The sequence below is a fragment of the Spermophilus citellus genome, assembly GCF_964194105.1.
Source record: "Spermophilus citellus genome assembly, chromosome: 10".
Taxonomy (NCBI): domain Eukaryota; kingdom Metazoa; phylum Chordata; class Mammalia; order Rodentia; family Sciuridae; genus Spermophilus; species Spermophilus citellus.
The window spans coordinates 128,271,310-128,289,706 of record NC_138197.1 but is presented as its reverse complement, the minus strand read 5'-3'; the positions used below and the strand labels follow the sequence as shown (position 1 = coordinate 128,289,706).

The following is an 18,397-nucleotide window of genomic DNA, read 5'->3' as shown; positions in this document are numbered from 1 at the left end:
GGGGGTCGGGCTCCAGGGACCCACTGGGTGCCAGGGTCCCATGGCCCTGGCTTAATTTTCACAGGCTCCACCAGGAGGGGGCGCAGCAGGGCTGCTCTGGGGTCTCAGGCCTTGCCAGCCATGGGACCCTGAGTCTGTCCCCTCACCCGCCTACACCTCGGTTTCCTCCTTGGAAAATGGGGAGGGGGCGGCAGCTAGGTCCCCCAGCAGGGCTCACCCGAGACGCCGATGTCAGACAGGACAGCCTTCTTGCGGTCCTTGACGCTGCTGATCTGGGGGAAGTAGACGTCCAGGGCCAGGTAGAGCAGGCAGGTGAGGAAGGCCAGCACGCCCACGGCCACGCCGTAGCTGCAGGCACTGGCGTTGCGGTTGTAGATGCAGAACTCCTCGCCTTCCGAGGGGCTGTTGAGGTAGCCCTCGTTCACGATGGAGCCGAACACCACGATGGAGAACACCTGCAGGGGTGTGGGGTGAGCCTGGGGGGACGCTGCCCCAGCCCCAGGACCTGCCCCCACCCCTCTGACCTCTCTGAGCCACAGGGCAGGCAGTGAGTGGGCATTTCAGAGAGAGGCCCAGAGGCCCAGAGATGCCCACCACGAGGGCAGCTTGCCTGGGGTCACACAGCGCAAGTAGGGTCAACTGCTTCCTTCCTGAGCTGCAAGCGCTAACCCCTAGCCAGAGAAGTTGTCCTGGGCCCTGACACCAAGGTCCCCTAGTGTCAGGGCCCAGGACAACAACAAATGTGTTTGTTGCCTTAAGACCTGAGTTTGGGGGCAGTTTGTTACACAGCATCAAGGCTGGACTGGCCCCAGAATGGGGAGCCTTTGGCCCTCCTAGTGTGAACATGCCCAGCCCCACCCCACCCTTCCCTCTGGGGTCTCAGGCTGTGTTCAGTCCCTGCCTTGTTGCCAGGGCCAACAGCAGCACCACATGTGCCACCTCATGTAGATCCTCAACGGCCCCCAGACAGGCATGTTTCAGCTGGGTAGGCAGCAGCTGAGGTGGCCCCAATGACCCTGCATCCAGCAGTGCATGACCTTGTGTCCCTAAGTTCCCTTGAGAGTGCTGGACCTAGCAATTTACTTCTAACAGACAAAAAATATGGCAAAGGTGATGAGGTGCTGAGAGCCATAGCCAAGTAGGAATGACGCATGGCAATTTCCTTGTCAGCCTACCCCATGTTGCTTAGAGGGAGGACTCTCCATTGTGGAAATTGGCTTGCCTTGGACCCAGGTCATTTGCAGTGACATTGCATCAATGTTTGAGAAAGGTGACCCTGCTCAAGGACCAGGGCGGATCCGGGTTTAGGGTGGTTCCAGGTTTAGGGTGTGGATCCTGCTGGGAATAGGGCGTATCCTGCTGCCTCAGGCGCCCGCCTGCTCCTTGAGTTCCCCATGAGTTCTCGTGGAATTCAGAGAGTATTTTGGGATGCAGAGCCCAGCGGAAGTGTGGATTTTCCCCAGAACATGCGTGTAGAGTGCTGGTGAGAGTTCGGGAATAAAGAATTGCTGTTTGAATCTACAAGGCTGTGAGTGGCTCGTGATTTTGTGCCCAGCCAGACTGCGGCAATGAGGTCTCCCTCCTGGGTACAGGTCACAAGAAGCCCTGCCCACCCCCAGCTTGTCCCTGCACCAATGGTGGAAGCCAGCATGGTATTCTGAGCTCCAGAAAGGAACAGCCAAGAGCCCGCGGGAACTGAGTCCCCCCACAGGCTGGATTCCTCCAACACAGCGTTAGTGAAGTTGAGACTGGATCTGCCCGTGGGGGGCTGTCAGATGAGACCAGGGCCCCTGGCGGGTGCTGTGGGTGTAGCCCTGTGACAGCCCTGGAGGCAGCAGCACCCAGCAAGGGAGAGTCCTGCCCCACAGAAACTGTGAGGCAGCCATGTTTGTTGCCTTAAGATCTGAGTTTGGGGGCAGTTTGTTACACAGCAGTAGCTGTTGAATACATCAGTACCACCAGCATTTTACCAATGGGGCAGTTTGTTACACAGCAGTAGCTGTTGAATACATCAGTACCACCAGCATTTTACCAATGGGGTGGTGAAGGCATGCGTATTAGTGAACGTGCCCAGAGACACAGCCTGGGATGTGGCACAGCTGGGCTCTAAGCCCAGGGGACCCGACACCAAAGTCCATGCTTTCTCCCTGTTTTGCCTGCCTCCCCGGAAACCACGAGGAGGGGACCCAGAGCTGAGGCACATATACTCCAGAAGATTTGGCCCCTGGTGGCAGACCTGGCAGGGATTGCTATCGTCCAGGTCCACTTGTCTTTACTTTCCATTTTTTCCTGAAAGGAGGGCATGATCAAAAGTGGAGACCCTGGGCCAGGACACGATCCCCACCGAATGCGCACTGGCAGAGGGACCCAGAGAAACGAGCAATGGCTCGGCCGCGCTAGGGTTGTCGTTCAGCCATACGGAGGGACAGAGCACTGATAGGCACGATAGGGGACGAGCCTGGAGAACAAGTGAAGGAAAAATAAGCAACGGAAAGCAGGACGTGGGGACAGGGCATTGGCCAGTGGTGGAGCGTCTGGTGCCCACGGCCCTGGGTTCACCCCAGCACACACACAAAAAAGTCAGGCCACATCGTATGATTTCTCTTATGCGCTCTGTTCATGAAAGGCAAGTGGAGAGAGAGCAGGTGGAGGCGGCTGGATTGCTGAATGGCATGGGGGTTATTTGATGAGCACGGGGTGTTCTTATGGATGATGAAAGGTGTGGAAACCAGGGAGAACCAGGGAGAGGTGGCGAGCATCCGGCGGGCAGCAGGGAGAGTGCGCCTCCCGCCACTGAGTCAGGCACTGGTGAGGAAAGCTGCGCGAAGTTGGCCGCAATAAAAAGAAAGGACCCGAGGCGTGTCCTGGATTGGCCACAGCACCCATCTGCCAGGCCTGGTTGGGACGCCACACGACCAAGGCCTCTGGTGGAGGCAGGACTTCCTGGCTCACGGCTCCGCCCACCACGGCTCCGCCCACCACGGCTCCGCCCACCACGGCTCCGCCCACCACGGCTCCGCCCACCACGGCTCCGCCCACCACGGCTCCGCCTCCTCTCCATCAGCCCCCAAACTAACAGGGCAACAGGTGCAGCCCCAATGGGCAGATGTCCTGGCCTCGGCAGCACAGGCGGGAGAGGGCCCAGGTCTCTGGATTCCCGCCAGAGCTCCTTTCACCTGGCCAAGCAGGCGCTCAGCCTCAGGGCACCTGAAGAAAGCGTGGTATCAGAGGGACCAGCAGGGAGAAAGGCCTGGAGCGGCATCAGTGCCACTGGATCAGGCAGCTGGACCGGAGTCCAAGTCTGAGGCTCAGAAGACAGAAATAGTGACAAGAAGCCAGGCTTCAAAACAACTGTCAAAAGGGCTCCTGGCTACCCCTCAGGCAAAGCAGACTCCGTCACACTGCAGGGAAAGGTGGGCTCCTATGAATTGTGACTTTGAACCCTGGCACTGCGACAAGCTCCAGTTTGTAACCAAAAACTGCCAGGGCAGGGGGCTGGGGATGTGGCTCAAGCAGTAGCGCGCTGGCGTGGCATGCGTGCGGCCCGAGTTCCATCCTCAGCACCACATACAAACAAAGATGCTGTGTCCGCCAAAAACTAAAAAAATAAATATTAAAATTCTCTCTCTTTAAAAAAAAAAAAAAGAACCTATAGAGTGAAATTGTAAAAAAAAAAAAAAAAAAAAAAAAAAAAAAAAAACTACCAGGGTAGGAGTTTGAGGTCTAGTCCTGCATGTGGCCAGATGTCGCTAAACCATCAGAAAAGAAAAGACTCTTGGGGGGGGGGGGGGCGCTGAGGTCTTGGCTCAGAGGTAGAGCACTTGCCTAGCATGTGTGAGGCACTGGGTTTGATTCTCAGCACCGCATATAAATAAATTAATAAAATAAAGGTCCATCAACATTAAAAAATAAAAATTCTTGGTTAGAGAAAATTTTTCACACAGACCTGTCAGACCCAAAAATGAGGCCTGCTGCTCACACTGTGTGGTCCTGGGCAAGTAATTTGAGCCTCAGATTGGTCCTTTATAAAAATTAACTTCTTAATATGGAAAGCAGTATGAGATTTCTTGGAAAATTGGGAATGGAACCACCTTTTGACCCAGCTATCTCTCTCCTCTGTCTATACCCAAAGGACTTAAAAACAGCATGTCGCAGGGATACAGCCACATCAATGTTTATAGCAGCACAATTCACAGTAGCTAAACTGTGGAGCCAATCTAGATGCCCTTCAATGGATGAATGGATAAAAAAAATGGAATTACTCAGCAATAAAAGAGAACAAAATCATGGCATTTGCAGATAAGTAGATGGATTTAGAGAAGATAATACTAAGTGAAGTTGGCAATCCCAAAAAACCAAATGTTTTCTTTGATATAAGAAGGCTGATTCATAGTTGGATAGGGAGAGGGAGCATGGGAGGAATAGATGAACTCTAAATAGGGCAGAGGGGTTGGAGGGAAAGGGAGGGGGCATGGGGTTAGCAGGATGGTGGAATGTGATGGTCATTATTATCCAAAGTACATGTATGAAGACACAATTTTGGTGTGAATGTACTTTGTATATGACCAAAGATATGAAAAATTGTGCTCTATATGTGTAATAAGAATTGCAATGCATTCTTCTGTCATCTATAAATAAAAGCATAAAAAAGGGAATAAAATATGAAACACAGTATATTGCATATCATAGGTTAGAAATTTAATAAATATGATTTTCTTCTAAAAAAAATAAAATTAACTTCTCGGCTGGAGTGTAGCTCAGTGGTAGAGCACTTGCCCAGCATGTGCAGCCCTTGGTTCTGTCCCCAGCACACACACAATTTAAATGAACCTCTCCTCTGGGGATACTTAGACACACAAGTACCAAGAGCCAGGCGGCATCCCATAGGCAATTAGTAAGGGCTCACTTCCTTCTCCAAAGGCCCAGGAAAGAAGGACCCCTTTGGGGCAATACTTCCTAACAGACCCACATTCCCTGCGGCTGGAAAAAAGCCACTGCCGCCTGAGAGGACCCCCTCCCAAAGCAGGAAACATCAGGCTCCCAGAGGCCAAGAGGAGAGCCTGGGAGGGAAAGCAGAAGGCGGCAGTCTGGGCCTTGGGACAGCAGAGGAGGAGCCGTGAGACTGGGTCCTCTTGGGGGAATAAAGCAGGCAGTCCTTGGGGAGGCCAGAAGGAAAGAGCTGCATACATGTCCCCAAGAGGGGAAGCGCAAGATCAAAACACCTGGGAGGGACAGGGCAGCCCAGCTCAGCAGGCTGCAGTGGCCCTGTGCTGGGAGGGCCAGCAAGGCTGGCCTGCTGAGACCCTGCTGTGGGGAGCTACCACTGGGGCAGGAGACCAGCCGCTTGCCCAGCGGGTGACCGCAGGCAGCGACTTAACCTCTCTCAGGTGACTCCAGGAGCCACTGCAGACTTGAGAGCTGTTGAGAGACCAGATCTGACTTAGGTTTGAAAAGAACCTAAGCGGGTACTGTGGGGGGAAAGCTGGCGGGGGAGGGGCTGCGCAGAACAGGTTGGAGGGGCAGCCCCCGGAACCTGCCAACAGACCCTGCCAGCGGATGAGGGGGGGTGCAGAGAAGGCGGGCTTGGGAACAGATGGTGCATACCCCAAGATGCCACGTCCCTGAAGGCCAGGGGTCCAACATGAAGACCAGGATCAGGAGGGGAGGGAACATCTCCAGGAGCAGCCCCCCAAGAACAGGCCAGGCCTCGGGTTTCCACTGCTTGGCCCCCCACAGTAGGAGGCAGGAGGAAGGGGGACTCGCTCGGGCCACTGGGTGTCCCTGGGACACTCGCTCTGGGTCGGGCCGAGTGGGCACCTGAACCAGAGTCCCTCTGAAGCCAAGGTTCCAGGGGCCAGCCAGCCGCCATGAGTGACTCGTTAAAGCTGTTTCTGCAGGGACAGCGAGGCATGCCCCGGGCACCCCAGGAGCCACCAAAGAACGGGATGTGACACCAGTGGCCAAGGCCTGGGGGAAGTTCACACAACAGCAGACCTGCGGGGGGAGGAGAGGGGCCTATGAAGCCAGAACCAGGGGCCCGAGACCTCGGGTGACAGCCAGGCAGGACCCAGGGAGGCCGCTGGGCACCCATAGGCCCAGGCAAAATTGCCTTCTTCCCTTGAGCTAAAAAAAAACGAGAAGAACAAGCACCAAGCCAACAGCCAGGCCTCTCCCGCGGCTCCCACCCTCTTTTGAATCCCATCCCGAGTCTTTTTAGAAATAGCTCCAGATGGCGCTCGGTGCTGGTCCGCGTCAGACTCAGAAAAACAAACCTGCAGGAAGCTCCGGTTCCTGTAATCTCAGGATCTTTTCTTTTTATTATTATTATTATTATTTAAATTATTTAGTTGTAGATGAACACAATACCTTTATTTTATTTTTTTTTTTACGTGGTGCTGAGGATCGAACCCAGGGCCTCACTTGCACTAGGCGAGCGTTCTACAGCTGAGCCACAATCCCAGACCTGAATTCCAGGATTTTGGGCTCCTGAATTAAAAAACAAGAGAATCAGAGACCCAGGGATGGACTAGGTCTCTGTGGCCTGCAGGCCTCTGTCCCTGCCCCTGGCCTGTTCCGCCACTCCACAGGGAGGGGATGGCGCAGACACAGGCTGTCAAGAAGCTGTGCACCTGCTGTCCCCTGCCCAGGGTGTGTCCCACCTTTCTGTTTGTCAGATAGAAGCCTTGGAGACCCTGCTGGGTTGTGGTGACACCCTGGCCACCTTCTGGGACACCCACCTTCCCAGTCACTCTCCCCCATGTCAGCACTCCTGGTTGGGACTTATTTACCCATCTGTCTCCCCCGTGAGACCTGGGACCGCGTGGGCTGGGCATAACGGGAAGAAATCCCACTAACCCTCGCCAAGACCCTCCGAAAGAAAAATAAAGGTAAACACATCTGCGTGGCGTAGCCTCAGGCCACTGCATAGAGGGGGACCCTGAGGTCAGAGAGGCCCGTGGCAGGCGCTACAGCAGGAAGTAGAAGCACAGTGTCCAGTGGGGTCTGTCCACTGAGCCCATTCCAGATGACAGCTGTGATCTCTGTGATCAGCTCCCTCCCCACGAAGGAGCAGACTCCAGACCCACACTCCAAGATCAGCAGGAAACCAAGGAGCGGCCCTGGTCCATCCCTGGACCCCACCCTATAGGGCAAAAGGGGGCCCTGGCCGCCCGTCTTGAGGGACCAGAGGATGTCTCTACTTCAGATGGAGCCTTCAGGTGTGCCAGGGGCTCGCTGCCCGTTTGATGACCCAGGCTGCTGGGGAGCCGCGACCAGCGCTGTGGGGTGCAGAGGTCACTGCCACACCCATGGACAAATGCAGGGGTTGTCCCAGATAAGCTGCAGAAAACGACACCTGGCGGCTGTGGTACCCGGTCCTCCAGCACCATCTCCAATTCTGCACAGAGATATCTGTCCCCAAGCCAGGCAGCTGGGAGGAGTCCATGGTCCCTGCCCCTCACTGCAGGCAGCCGGGTGGCCTGCTCAATAGCCCTCATCTGTGGCCTCGGCTACTGCCCACATCCAGATGCCTGGTACCATCTCAGCCTCCCCCTAGGCTTCCTTGCCTCCTCCAAGGAGGCCCTGGCAACAGCAGGGCTCATCCTGCCGTCCTCCAGTCTTGCCACCCCGCCCAGCTAAGGATGGAGTCTACTCCCTAGACAGCTCAGAGGCCCAGCTTGGGCCACTGATCTTGCCTCCGGCCACTCCTGGCCTCCCCAGGACCTCAAGCTGCCCCCTCATCCACACGCTGGCTCCCCAACTGCTGCAGCCCAGGCCCAGTCCTGGCTCTGCCCTCGACCCCCGTCCTTCCTCCAGCCCCCTCAACCTCCCAGCCACTCCTGGCCATCCTGCTCCAGCAAGGTCAGCAGTCTTGCCCCTCACAGCAGCCAAATTATGTCACTACCCTGTGGAAGCCCTTCCCCTGAGGCTCACCCTTCCCAGAATTACAACCCCCTCCCCTATGAACCCCAGACCCCATGAAGCTCTTCTTCAATCCCCTCTCCTACTGTGGCCTCAGGACCTTTGTCTTGGCTGCTCCCTGGGATACCTAACTTCCCTCCTGAGGTCCCTCCTCTGAAAAGTCCTCCGAAAAGTCCTCCGCAGACTCCAGATCAGCAGTGTCCCCTAGTCCCCCAGTGCTCTCCTTGACAAAGCTTCTCCTCCCTGTTGTTGGGTGAAAGTCCCTTCCCAGACTGAGGGAAGACTCTCGAGGGGAGTGAAAGCCGGTTGACAGAGGCCAGGCAGCCACCAGGGAGCCAGGAGAAAGGGCTCCCCGCTAGTGCCCCAGCTTGGGCCTGCACCCGGCCCAGGCCTCACCCCCTGGGAGCTGGGCCCTGCCTGCCGGAGGCACCTGCCCCAGGCCTGATCCCCTCCTGGGCCTGAGAAAGGCCGGGTGCTGCGAGGGCCCCCTTCACAGCTCCACAGGGCAGGGCTGACCCGAGGTCTTGTGGCAGAAATGCCAGCACAGGGACAAATGGCTGCCCATGACACCTGGCTCCCTCCTCCCTGCCCTGCCCTGCGGCCTGGGAGGGACCTGCAGGGGATTAGGTGGTAATCTTCACACAGGCTCTAGCTGGCCAGCAGGGCCCGGGCTCCAGATGCTGAGATGTGGGTGCAGACTGACTCTTCACCCTCCCGGGGCTGTGGAACCACAGGGGCCATGAGGTCTCATCAGAGAGGGACTGAGCCCAGGGAGGGCTCACCTGACTGGCCCAGAGCCCCTCAGTGGCAGAATTACCTGCACTCCTGCTGCGAACTGAACCTCCAGCCAGAACCTCCGCCAGCCCAGGCCCTCGGGAAGCAGGGAGGCCGGGGGTCACGGCCTGGGGAAGGGCTGCCAACCAGCACTCCCGGCCCCTGGCCCCAGGGGCTCACAAGGTGGGCAGCAAGGCCCGTGGCTCCCTCACCCAGGTCTGTCTGCTCTCCTCGTCCGGGTCCGCCTGCCGGCCAGCCCCTACCCACCAAGGCCAGCTCAGAGGGAGACCCAGACCCGGGCCTGCCTCGCCTCCTGGAGAGACCGGCGCCAGGAGGGGAGCCCCTGCTCTGAGGGTTCCGGCAGCCATCACCCTGGGCACAGGGCCCACGGGGAGTGGGCGCAGGTGGGGGATCCAGGAGGCTTCACCCCACCAGCCGGGAAAGTGAACTGAATGGGGCGGGAGACCTGAATGGGGACAGTGGTGGAGGGAGGAAGGCAGGGTAGCCAGGGTCCCTAGCCTGGGACAGTGACCTGCAGCCCCTGCCACGCACCGCCCCCTTCTCTGCCTGACGGGCTCCAGTTTTCCCAACTCCAGTGTCACCTCCCTGTTCCTGGGCCTGAGCTAGTGTCACCTCACTCAGGTACATGCTCGCCCCCATATTTTACCTGGGTTCGCGGTTCCCTCCACTAGAAGTGAGCCCTCCCTGGCCAGCGTGGGGCACCCAGGGCCTACTCTAGGCCAACGTCAAACAAGCCCACAGGGTCCTGTCCTGCGCGGCTGGGATCCCATGGGAGGACAGGAAAAAGCCCTCACTGCCACCCGATGCTGCTCAGAGATCCGATGCTGCTGAGATCCACTAATGACAATCAGCCATCGGATTTGGCAAGGTGAAGGTCACAGATGACCCTGACAAGATGGGACAGCTGGGAGAGCCTGCTGAAGGGGTGTGACGGAAAGCAGGAGGCCATGGACACATAGCCCCTGGGCAGGACCAGAGACTCGAGGAGGGTCTTCCTAAGAGGGGGCTTCGCCCATCATAAGTTGAGGAAGAGACAAGAGCAGAAGGGGGGGGGAGGGGGGAGGAGCTCTGCATCCGCGGCCTTGAGCACGAGAGGGACACATCTAGTGGCCTGGTCTACGAACAGGAGCAATGACCTAGGAGGAGGGGGAGAGCGGCGGGCCAGCTGAGCTGTGCCGGGGGTGCCCCGTCAGAAGGGCCAGAGTTGGGGCTCCGTGACCAGCCGAGGCCCCAGGTGGACCAGGGCTGAGGGTGGTCAGCAGGCGGGTCAGTGGCTCAGTGGTCCAGGCCCAAGGAGCCCTGCAATCAGGGTGAGCGTGGGGAGCTGGAGGGGGAGGGGAGGGCTGGGTACTGGCAGGACGCCGTGAACAGCCCAGGTTTGGCTGTGACAGTGGCTGAGGCAGGTGACAAGAAGACTGTGGGAGGAGGGCATCTGGGTGTGGGAAGGACATGGAGTGGGCATGACAAGAACCAGGACTGAGGGCAGGAGTGTCATCAGGGGACATGTCCTGGGCTGTCTATTTGGAGGGAAGGGGCTTCCTACCTGATGCTTCAGAAGAATGGCCCCTGGTGGCCTCAGAAGCCAGGAGGGGACCCCCACCTCTAGGCCCCACCAAGCTGGCTGACCAGAGGGTGGGGGACAGGCCAGGTTACAAGGCAGTCAACACCAAGGCCACAGCTACTGGGAAAACTCGGGGACACAGGTCACATCCCACCCCATGGGCTACGAGTTACTTGGGGAGCCTCAGCTAACTGGGGTTCTGGCCACCAGCACAGCGAGGGCTTGATGGCTTGAGGCCACCCAAGCTAACCAGCTACCAGGTCCCTTGAAGTCCCCTTCACTTGGCGCCTGCCTTCCCAGCCGAGAGGAGCTGGGCAAACTCCATCTCTGGAAGAGGGAGCTCCCCCAGAAACACGGGGACACGGCCACCTTCCCAGACTCCAGTAACATCCTCTGCCACACATGAGGACCCCCCAGGGAGCTGTGCTGCAGGCCACCCAAGAGCATGGGGGGACAGTCTTGATTTGTTATTTAAAGATGGACAGGCCAATCCTAAATTGCCTGCCTGGAACCCTCTAGAAGCAGGAGTGGGGTTCTGCGAGGCCAGAAGGCTTGGGAACCGCAGCCCGCTCCATCTGGCCTCTTTTCGATTGACAGATGGGGAGACTGAGGCCAGGGAGCGCTGGCATCTTGCTCAGGTCACTCAGTCAGCGAGGGCTGGACGGAGCTGCGACAGACACTCCCACGCCCTGCCTGCCTCCCCCCAAGGACAGCCAGTTCTTCAGGTCTAGATGCCAAGTGTGGCTCCTCCAAGCCCCGCCATCTGCCTCCCCCCTCCTGTGGGATCTCCCCCCTCGCAGCCTCTGTTCTTTCTTCTCCAGCCAAGACTTGCCCCGCGGCTTTGCCCAGGCAGGTCATGTGGGGCTGGTCAGGTGCGGCTTCCCGCGTGGCTAGGGACTCCCTCAGGCAGGGCCGTGGCTCCCTCCACCCAGCACTCAGTCTTCCATCTACAGGGGGACATCAGGGCCCTCCAGGAGCTCACCACCCTCCCCACACCCCGGCCAATGTGGCCTCCAATCCCTGGTCAAGGCCAGGAGAGGCAGGGGTCTTCCTCAGTCCCCACGATGGTCCTTGAGCTAAACCCCAAGACTCCTCAGGCTTCCCAACCCCCAGCTGCTCAAGACACAAGGCAGAAACCCAAGAGCCCACGTCTCCTGCAGGGGGTGACCCCAACAGAGGCCGGAGAGAGGGGCCGCTCAGGAGTTGGTGCAGGCAGGCAGGCAGGCCAGGAGGAAGCAGAGACAGTCGGCCATGAACGCCAAACAAGGCCATGGACCCACCTCTGCCTAGGTGACAGGGCCATGCCTGGTGTGGGAAAGGCAGACCAAACTTGACCACACCTTTCCAGAAAGGACATCAGCCCCCAGAGGCCTCTCCAGGCCCAGCGCCCCTGAGACAGCCACCCCTCCCCCTCCCGAAGCCCTCTCTCCAGCCCCCCATGTTCAGATGAAGTCCAGCTGGTGTCAACCAAGAGCCCGCCAGAGCCACCAGGCAACCTCTTGACCCCTGTCACTGTTACCTACACTCCCTGGGGCCCCAGAGGCTCATCATTTCTAAAACCCAGCCTCACCTCATGCCTCCGGGCATTTACACAGGCTGCTCCTCTGCAAGGACCGTCCCTCCTACCTTTGTTTGGTACTGGGGGTGCTTAGTGACAAGCCATATCTCCAGCCCTTTAGAGACAGAGTCTCGCTAAGTTGCTTAGGGCCTTGCTAAATTTCTGAGGCCAGCCTCAAATTTGTGACCTTCTGCCTCAGCCTCCAGAGCTGCTGGGATACAGGCGTGTGCCATCTGGCCTTCCTACTATTTTAACAGCTCAGTTGTCACCTCCCCTGAAAGTGCTCCACGACAAGACACTCTAGGCAGAGGGGTCTCCTACCCCTAGGGCTTCCTTTTCTTAGTGACCTGAGCCTCCTGGGCAGTGCTTGCCAGCTCAACTCTGTCCTCCTCACTGGACCAAGTGCCCCTGAGTGGGACATAAGCTGGCACAGAGCAGGGGACTTGGTATTTGTGGAATGAATAAGTCAGCTGGCCAGGGGGCTCTGCCTTCCCCCGAGACCTCTTCCTGCTGCAGTAAGTAGGCTCCAGAATTTCTCTGCAGGACGCCCGACATGCAGCCTGGTGGGGAACAGGCGAGGGGGCTCCTCCGGAGGCTGCTGCATCTGCAAAGCGAGCCCGGCTTCTCCAGTCAGGATCCACTGGGGATGATGGTGGGTTGATAAAACCCAGGTCTGGCCTTGCCCAGCCTGGGGGAACAGTGACACAGAAGGTCTCAAAGAGCCTTGGTCAAGGGACACACCAGGCTGAGGGCTTCTGTGGCTCAGGGTCCAGGGCGGGTCCTGCTCTGGGGAGGTCCAGCAGCTTGCCTGGTTTAGGGGCCCTCCTTAGGAAAAACAACAGAAAACCACCTTTCTTGTAAGATTTTAGAAAACCAGAAGTCTAGGTGCACATACTGGTGGGGACTTTCAGAGCTGCGGTGGGGGCCTGGGTAGTACCGGAGTACCAGCTCAGTTCTCTGGAACTGAGGGGCTCCCAGGATACAGGACTTCCAGTGCCAAACCCAGGAAAGTTCTGGCAAGCCAGGATGCATCAGTCACCTGCATCTCAGAGTTCAAGCTCCATCAGCTTCGCAGGGAAGCCCTCTGGGTGCAGGGGGACTAGGAGCTCTGAGGGCCCTTAGCTGGCTGCATCTGCCCCCAGCGCCCAAGTGACTAAGATGTCTCAGCACACCACAGACTGCCGAACAGCAGCTCCTCCTAGACCCTTCACATGGGTGTTTTTGCCCAGTTTTCTCTATTGTGGTAAAATACATGTCACATGAATTTTGCTGTCTTCATCATTTCTTTTCTTCTTTTTCTTTTTTGTAGCGTTGGGGATAGAGCCAGGGCCCTGTGCATGCCAGGCAAGTGCTCTATCACTGAGCTGCACCCCTACCCCAACTTCACCACTTCTAAATGGACAGTTGAGTGGTATGAAGCACGTTCATGTTCCTGTGCAAACATCGTGTGTGATTTCTATATTTTCCAATAATCAGCAGGTATTATTATGATGACCAGAAAAGAGAACTATTTATTTCTTGCAAAGCTTATTTACAGGTGCACACCTGCAATGCCAGAGACCCGGGAGACTGAGGCAGGAGGATCACAAGTTTGAGGCCAGCCTGGGCAACTCAGTGAGATCCTGCCTCAAAATGAAAAATAAAAAGGTCCAGGGATGGAGTTCAAAGGTAAAGTGTCCCTGGGTTCAATCCCCCCCACTCCAAAAAAAGGTGTCAATGAGCCTGTATCAGATGTCTCTACCCCAACAAAGATGAGGAACACTTTGTATCTAGGTGTGTGGAGCATTGCTGGGAGGTGGAGGGAGAAATCTGGGCATTGGATGGGGGTTGCTTGATATCCCTTATGTCCTTTCCAACCCCGAACTTCCAGGATTCTGCACTCTTCCTTTATTGAGTATTATTTTTTGGTACTGGGGCTTGAACCCAAGGGCACTTTACCCCTGAGCTACAGCCCAGTTCTTTCTTTCTTTCTTTCTTTTTTTTTTTTTTTTTTTTGGTGGTGCTGGGGATTGAACCCAGGGCCTTGTGCATGCAAGGCAAGCACTCTACCAACTGAGCTATATCCCCAGCCCCCAGTTCTTGCTTTTGAGTCAGTCTTGCTAAGTTGCCCAGGCTGACTGTGAACTCCCCATCTTCCTGTCTCAGTTTCCAGAGTCTCTGGATTACAGGCATGCGCCACCACGCCAGGCTTCCTCTGCCACTTTCATGCTCAGTAACCAGGGGCAGGGACTGCCTCAGCTCCTCAGGTGTTGGGGAGCTGCTGCGCCTGCCCACGATGGGTACTCCATCCAGCTATTTTTCTTTCTCCTGCTTGGAATGTCCTTCTGTCACCCCGATGTGTACAGTGCAAACCCTCCTCCTCCTGCCAACTTGACACCCCCTTCTCCATGCAGGCCACCAGTTCCAGGGCAGGGAGACTCCCCTGCCTCCCATGACCTCAGCCTGGGGGCACCTGGCCCTCTCTCCAATGGGACTGTGGGCTCCCCAGCACAAGGGCTGTGTCTGAGTCATGCGGCCCTGATTCCCTCAGGGCCTCACAGACTCAATAAAGCTCTGCTAAATGAAGCCATCACAGGAGAAATGACCCAAGCAGATAAAACAGCACACCCCCACACAAGCCAAGCCTCCCAGGCCAGAGGCCCTAGGGCTGGCAAGTGGGAGCAGTGCACACAGCCAGTGAACTTGACCAGACAGGTCCCCAGGGCCCACATCTTGCCGCAGGCCTGCTGGGGTCTCTAGGAGCCCCAGATGAATTCAGTGCCACAAACCCTTGTGGATATGCCTGGGGTGCCAGGACACAAAGACAAACAGAACTGGGCTTCTCGACCCTTAAAAAGCTCCCCATCTGGTGGGCCACCCTTCCTATGGCCTCAGGAGGGGGTTTTAACTTTTTTAGATAAAGAGTTGCTTCCACTTTGGGAGGCCAGAGATAAGTAAGTACCCAAGCTGTCTCACCTACCAGATCCTGATATGGCCCTGAAAAACCCCAGAAAGAAAGGCACTTCCGAACTGTCGGGGTCACAAACAGTCCCCTGACAGTCTCCAGGCCCAGAATCCCCAATCCAAGCTGGTCTTGTCTGGGCCCAGCAGTAATGTGCCCCAAGACTACAGAGGCAAGACCTTCCTTGAGTATGTTTCACAATGACCAACCAACCTCAGGGAACCCCAAGCACCCCCCAGCCTTCTTTCCCTGGGATGTTGAACCCCCACTCTGCTCACTGTTTGGGGATTCAGATCCCCAGATCTGATTAAGAACCCACTCAGCACTGGGGGTCCTGGGCTTCACTGGGCTGCAGGTCCAGATGGGCCCCTGTTTTCACTGTGGGGAGAGGATCTTCCTCCCAGACACATTCGCCCCAGAGACATCCAGGTGCACACTAGGCGGGGTTAGGGATTCATAAAATGTAAGCGGCAAGGGGGCCTCAAGGAGGCTCCGCCCACCTGCTCTATAAATAGGGAAACTGAGGCATGACAGAAGCGGTGGCTCTCCCCACCTCGGATCTGAATTTCTCCTTTCCAGTTAACATTCCCTGGGTGGTTCCCTGCCCAAGGTCACGCCGCGAAGGAGATGCAGATCCTGGTGGAAGCCAGGTATCCTGCTCAGCTCCAGACCCCTCGCTCCGCATCTTCCCAGCCGGGCCACAAAATCCCGGTCCCCTGTCCTCTACTAGAGCGTCCAGGGCAGGCGCGGAGTGCGCCCCGGCGAGGTGATCCACGCCCTGATCCGCTCCCCTCCTGAGGCCACCTGACCCGTAAGGGGTCCCCACGGTCGCGCGCCACCGGAGCAGCTAGCTGCAGAGCCGCGGCGCGAGGTCACGCGATGGGGGCGCGGGGCGCACAAGCCGGGGGCCCTGGGAAACGGGGTCCTCCGGAGCCAGCGCCCCGCGCACGGGCCGGGGAATGGGGGACGGCGGCGCCAGCGCGGCCAGCAGGGCAGCTCCCGCCCGCGGCCGCATCTCCGCGGGGCCCGGTGGGGTCGGGGTCGGTCCCGGCGCGCCGCCCTCCACACCCCACCGGCCTGGCCCTGCCACCCGCCTGTCCTTACCCAAGACACGACTCGCAGGATGGTGTGCGGCTGCCGGACCAGGGTGTGGGGGTCGAAGGCGCCCCCGGCTTTGCCCGCTCCGTACGCACCCCCTTCCATCGTGGCTGCACCGCGCGGCGCCCCCCGCTCGGCGCGCGCCGCCGGCCCATGCGCGTGCGCGGCGCCCCCGCCCCCTCCCCTGCGCGCGCCCGGCGCGGCTCAGGGCTCCCGCCAGGGGGCGTCGTGCGCGACGGGCCCAGCTCGCGGACGCGGGCGGGGTCTGGGCGGCGCGCGCCCGGCTCGCGGGAGACGCGCGTGCTGGGGGCGCGCGTGCTGCGGCCCCGGGCGGAGGACGCGCTCGTGGCTAGCGCGGTGACCTCTTTGCAAAGTGAGGGGGAGGAGTGGAGTGTGCAGCCCGTACGGACGCGTCCGGTCCCGGGCGCCCTAAAGCCCTTGGCTCTGCCTGAAACCAACTCCGTGATTATGCATGAGTTTGCCCTTTTCCTGACGCCATCTGCCCCAAATATAGAGAGAAAGGGGGCGCCTCCGTCCCCGTCACGGAGTGTGTGGCACACAGTAGGCGCCGCAGGGACATTCACCGTGTGAGTCAGTGAGCCGGGAATGAGTAACCTCCTCCCAGAGCCCCCAAGGCAGCCCCGCTTCCCGGGACCACCTCTGCACCTGGCTCCTAGGTGACGTCATGCGAGTCCCAGCGCCACCTCCACCGGCTCCTGGAGCGACCCGGCCCAGGGGCAGAGACTGGGAAAGGACAATAAATTCTTTGTCAGACTTCCGTCCTCGTTCCCATCACCCTGCCCCCTTCCTTAATTCGTGATTAATTATGTAATTGTTTTTCGCTGTCTCTGCTAGTCTCTGTGCTGCCGATGCTCAGGTTTTTGTGTCTGGTTCACTGCTGTCTCCAAGGGCCTGGCACACAGTAGGTGCTCAATAAACACACCTTAGTCCCCATCACGCTATCACAGCTTGGGCTACAGCTCCGGGTTTTATGGAAACAGAGGCTGGAAGGAACAGCTCTGGGTGCAGTGGAAAGGGCAGCCTCCCAGGTCTGGCGCCCTGCGGAGCCGGTCTCTGCCTTTCCCCGACCTTCTGATTCCAGAGCAGTTTGGACAAGAATGTCTGCAGAGACTTTTGCCACCCTGGTGTCCGATCATCCCAGAAAGATCTGTACAGAGGAAATGCGTGGTGAGGCTGAGGGCACCTCTAACATTGAGTAGGTCAATGTCCATCTTAGACTCAATTTATTGTTTACTTTCTACCTGGTCTGTGCTAAGGGGTTATCATTAACTATCACATTTAGTCTAGCAAATTTATGAAGTAGCAACTCACATTGTATAAAACTTCTAGAAGCTACTCAGGAGGAGTACGTTACGAGTTTAAGGCAAGCCTGGGCAAATTAGCAAGAGTATGTCTCAAAATTGAAATTTTATATATATATACACACACACACACACACACACACACAGAGAGAGAGAGAGAGAGAGAGAGAACGCTGGGGAATATAGCTCTGAGGTATAGCACCCCAGGTTCAATCCCAAGTACCAAAAACAAAAACAAAACAAAAAAATATTGTAGAACAAGAAAAAAATCTTTGTGACTTGGGGATTAGGCAAAGAGTTCTTAATAGATACCAAGAGTAGATTCCATCAAAGGAACAATCGATCAATAAATTGGACCTTGTTCCTTGAAGGCACTGCTAAAAGAAGGAATGAAGCCACGGATGGTGGTGGGCACCTGTATCCCAGCAACTCAGGGGGCTGAGGCAAGAAGATCTAGTCAGCTTAGGCAACAGGGAGAACCCCTCTGGAGGAAAAAAAAAGGTGGGGGGAGAAGAAACAAGAGAATGATGAAAAGGGAAATCACAATCTGAGAGAAAATATTTGTGAAGCGTATATTTGATAAGGAACTTGTATCCCCAATATACAAAGAACTGTCAAAACTCAATGATAAGAAAACGACACACTTTTTAAAAAGTGGGTAAGTGATTTGAACAGACATGCACTCACCAAAGACATAAAAATGGCAACATTTTTTTTTTTAACCAGGGATTGAACCCAGGAGTACTTAACCACCGAGCCACATCCCCAGCCCATTTTTTCAGATTTTATTTAGAGATAGGTTCTCACTAAATTGCTTAGGGTCTCACTAAATTGCTGAGGCTGGCTTTGAACTCTCCATCCTCCTGCCTCAGGCTTCTGAGCCACTGGAATTACAGGCATGTGCCACCAACCCCAGCCTACAAACGGTAACTAAGCACATAAAAATATGTTCAACATCATTAGCCATTAAAGAAATGCAAATTAAGGCCAGGCAGGGTTGCCCACACATGTAATCCCAAGGGCTCAGGAGTCCGAGGCAGGAGGATTGCGTGTTCCGGAGCCAGCCTCAGCAAAAGGGAGGTGTTAAGCAACTCAGTGAGACCCTGTCTCTAAATAAAATACAAAATAGGGCTGGGGATGTGGCTCAGTGGTCAAGTGCCCCTGCATTCAATCCCCAGCACCCTACCCAAAAAAAGAAATGC

General features: G+C 57.0%; 1 protein-coding gene across 5 annotated transcripts in view; it reads right to left on the bottom strand.

Annotated features, from left to right (window-relative positions):
• SYNGR1 (synaptogyrin 1) overlaps positions 1-16,068 on the bottom strand; it is a 31,453-nt gene extending 15,385 nt beyond the window's left edge. For 3 of the 5 annotated variants that reach the window (XM_081309766.1, XM_081309764.1, XM_081309765.1), the window contains exons 1-2: positions 15,880-16,067; positions 218-455 (exon numbers count right to left, since the gene is read on the bottom strand). In XM_081309766.1, the coding sequence (XP_081165892.1) occupies positions 218-455; positions 15,880-15,978 (337 nt within the window). In that variant the 5' untranslated portion in view covers positions 15,979-16,067. Of the gene's footprint in view, positions 1-217; positions 456-15,879 lie in introns of all 5 variants that reach the window. The other 2 variants (XM_081309763.1, XM_081309767.1) reach the window with 2 other exon arrangements.
• Positions 16,069-18,397: the final 2,329 nt, after the last annotated feature.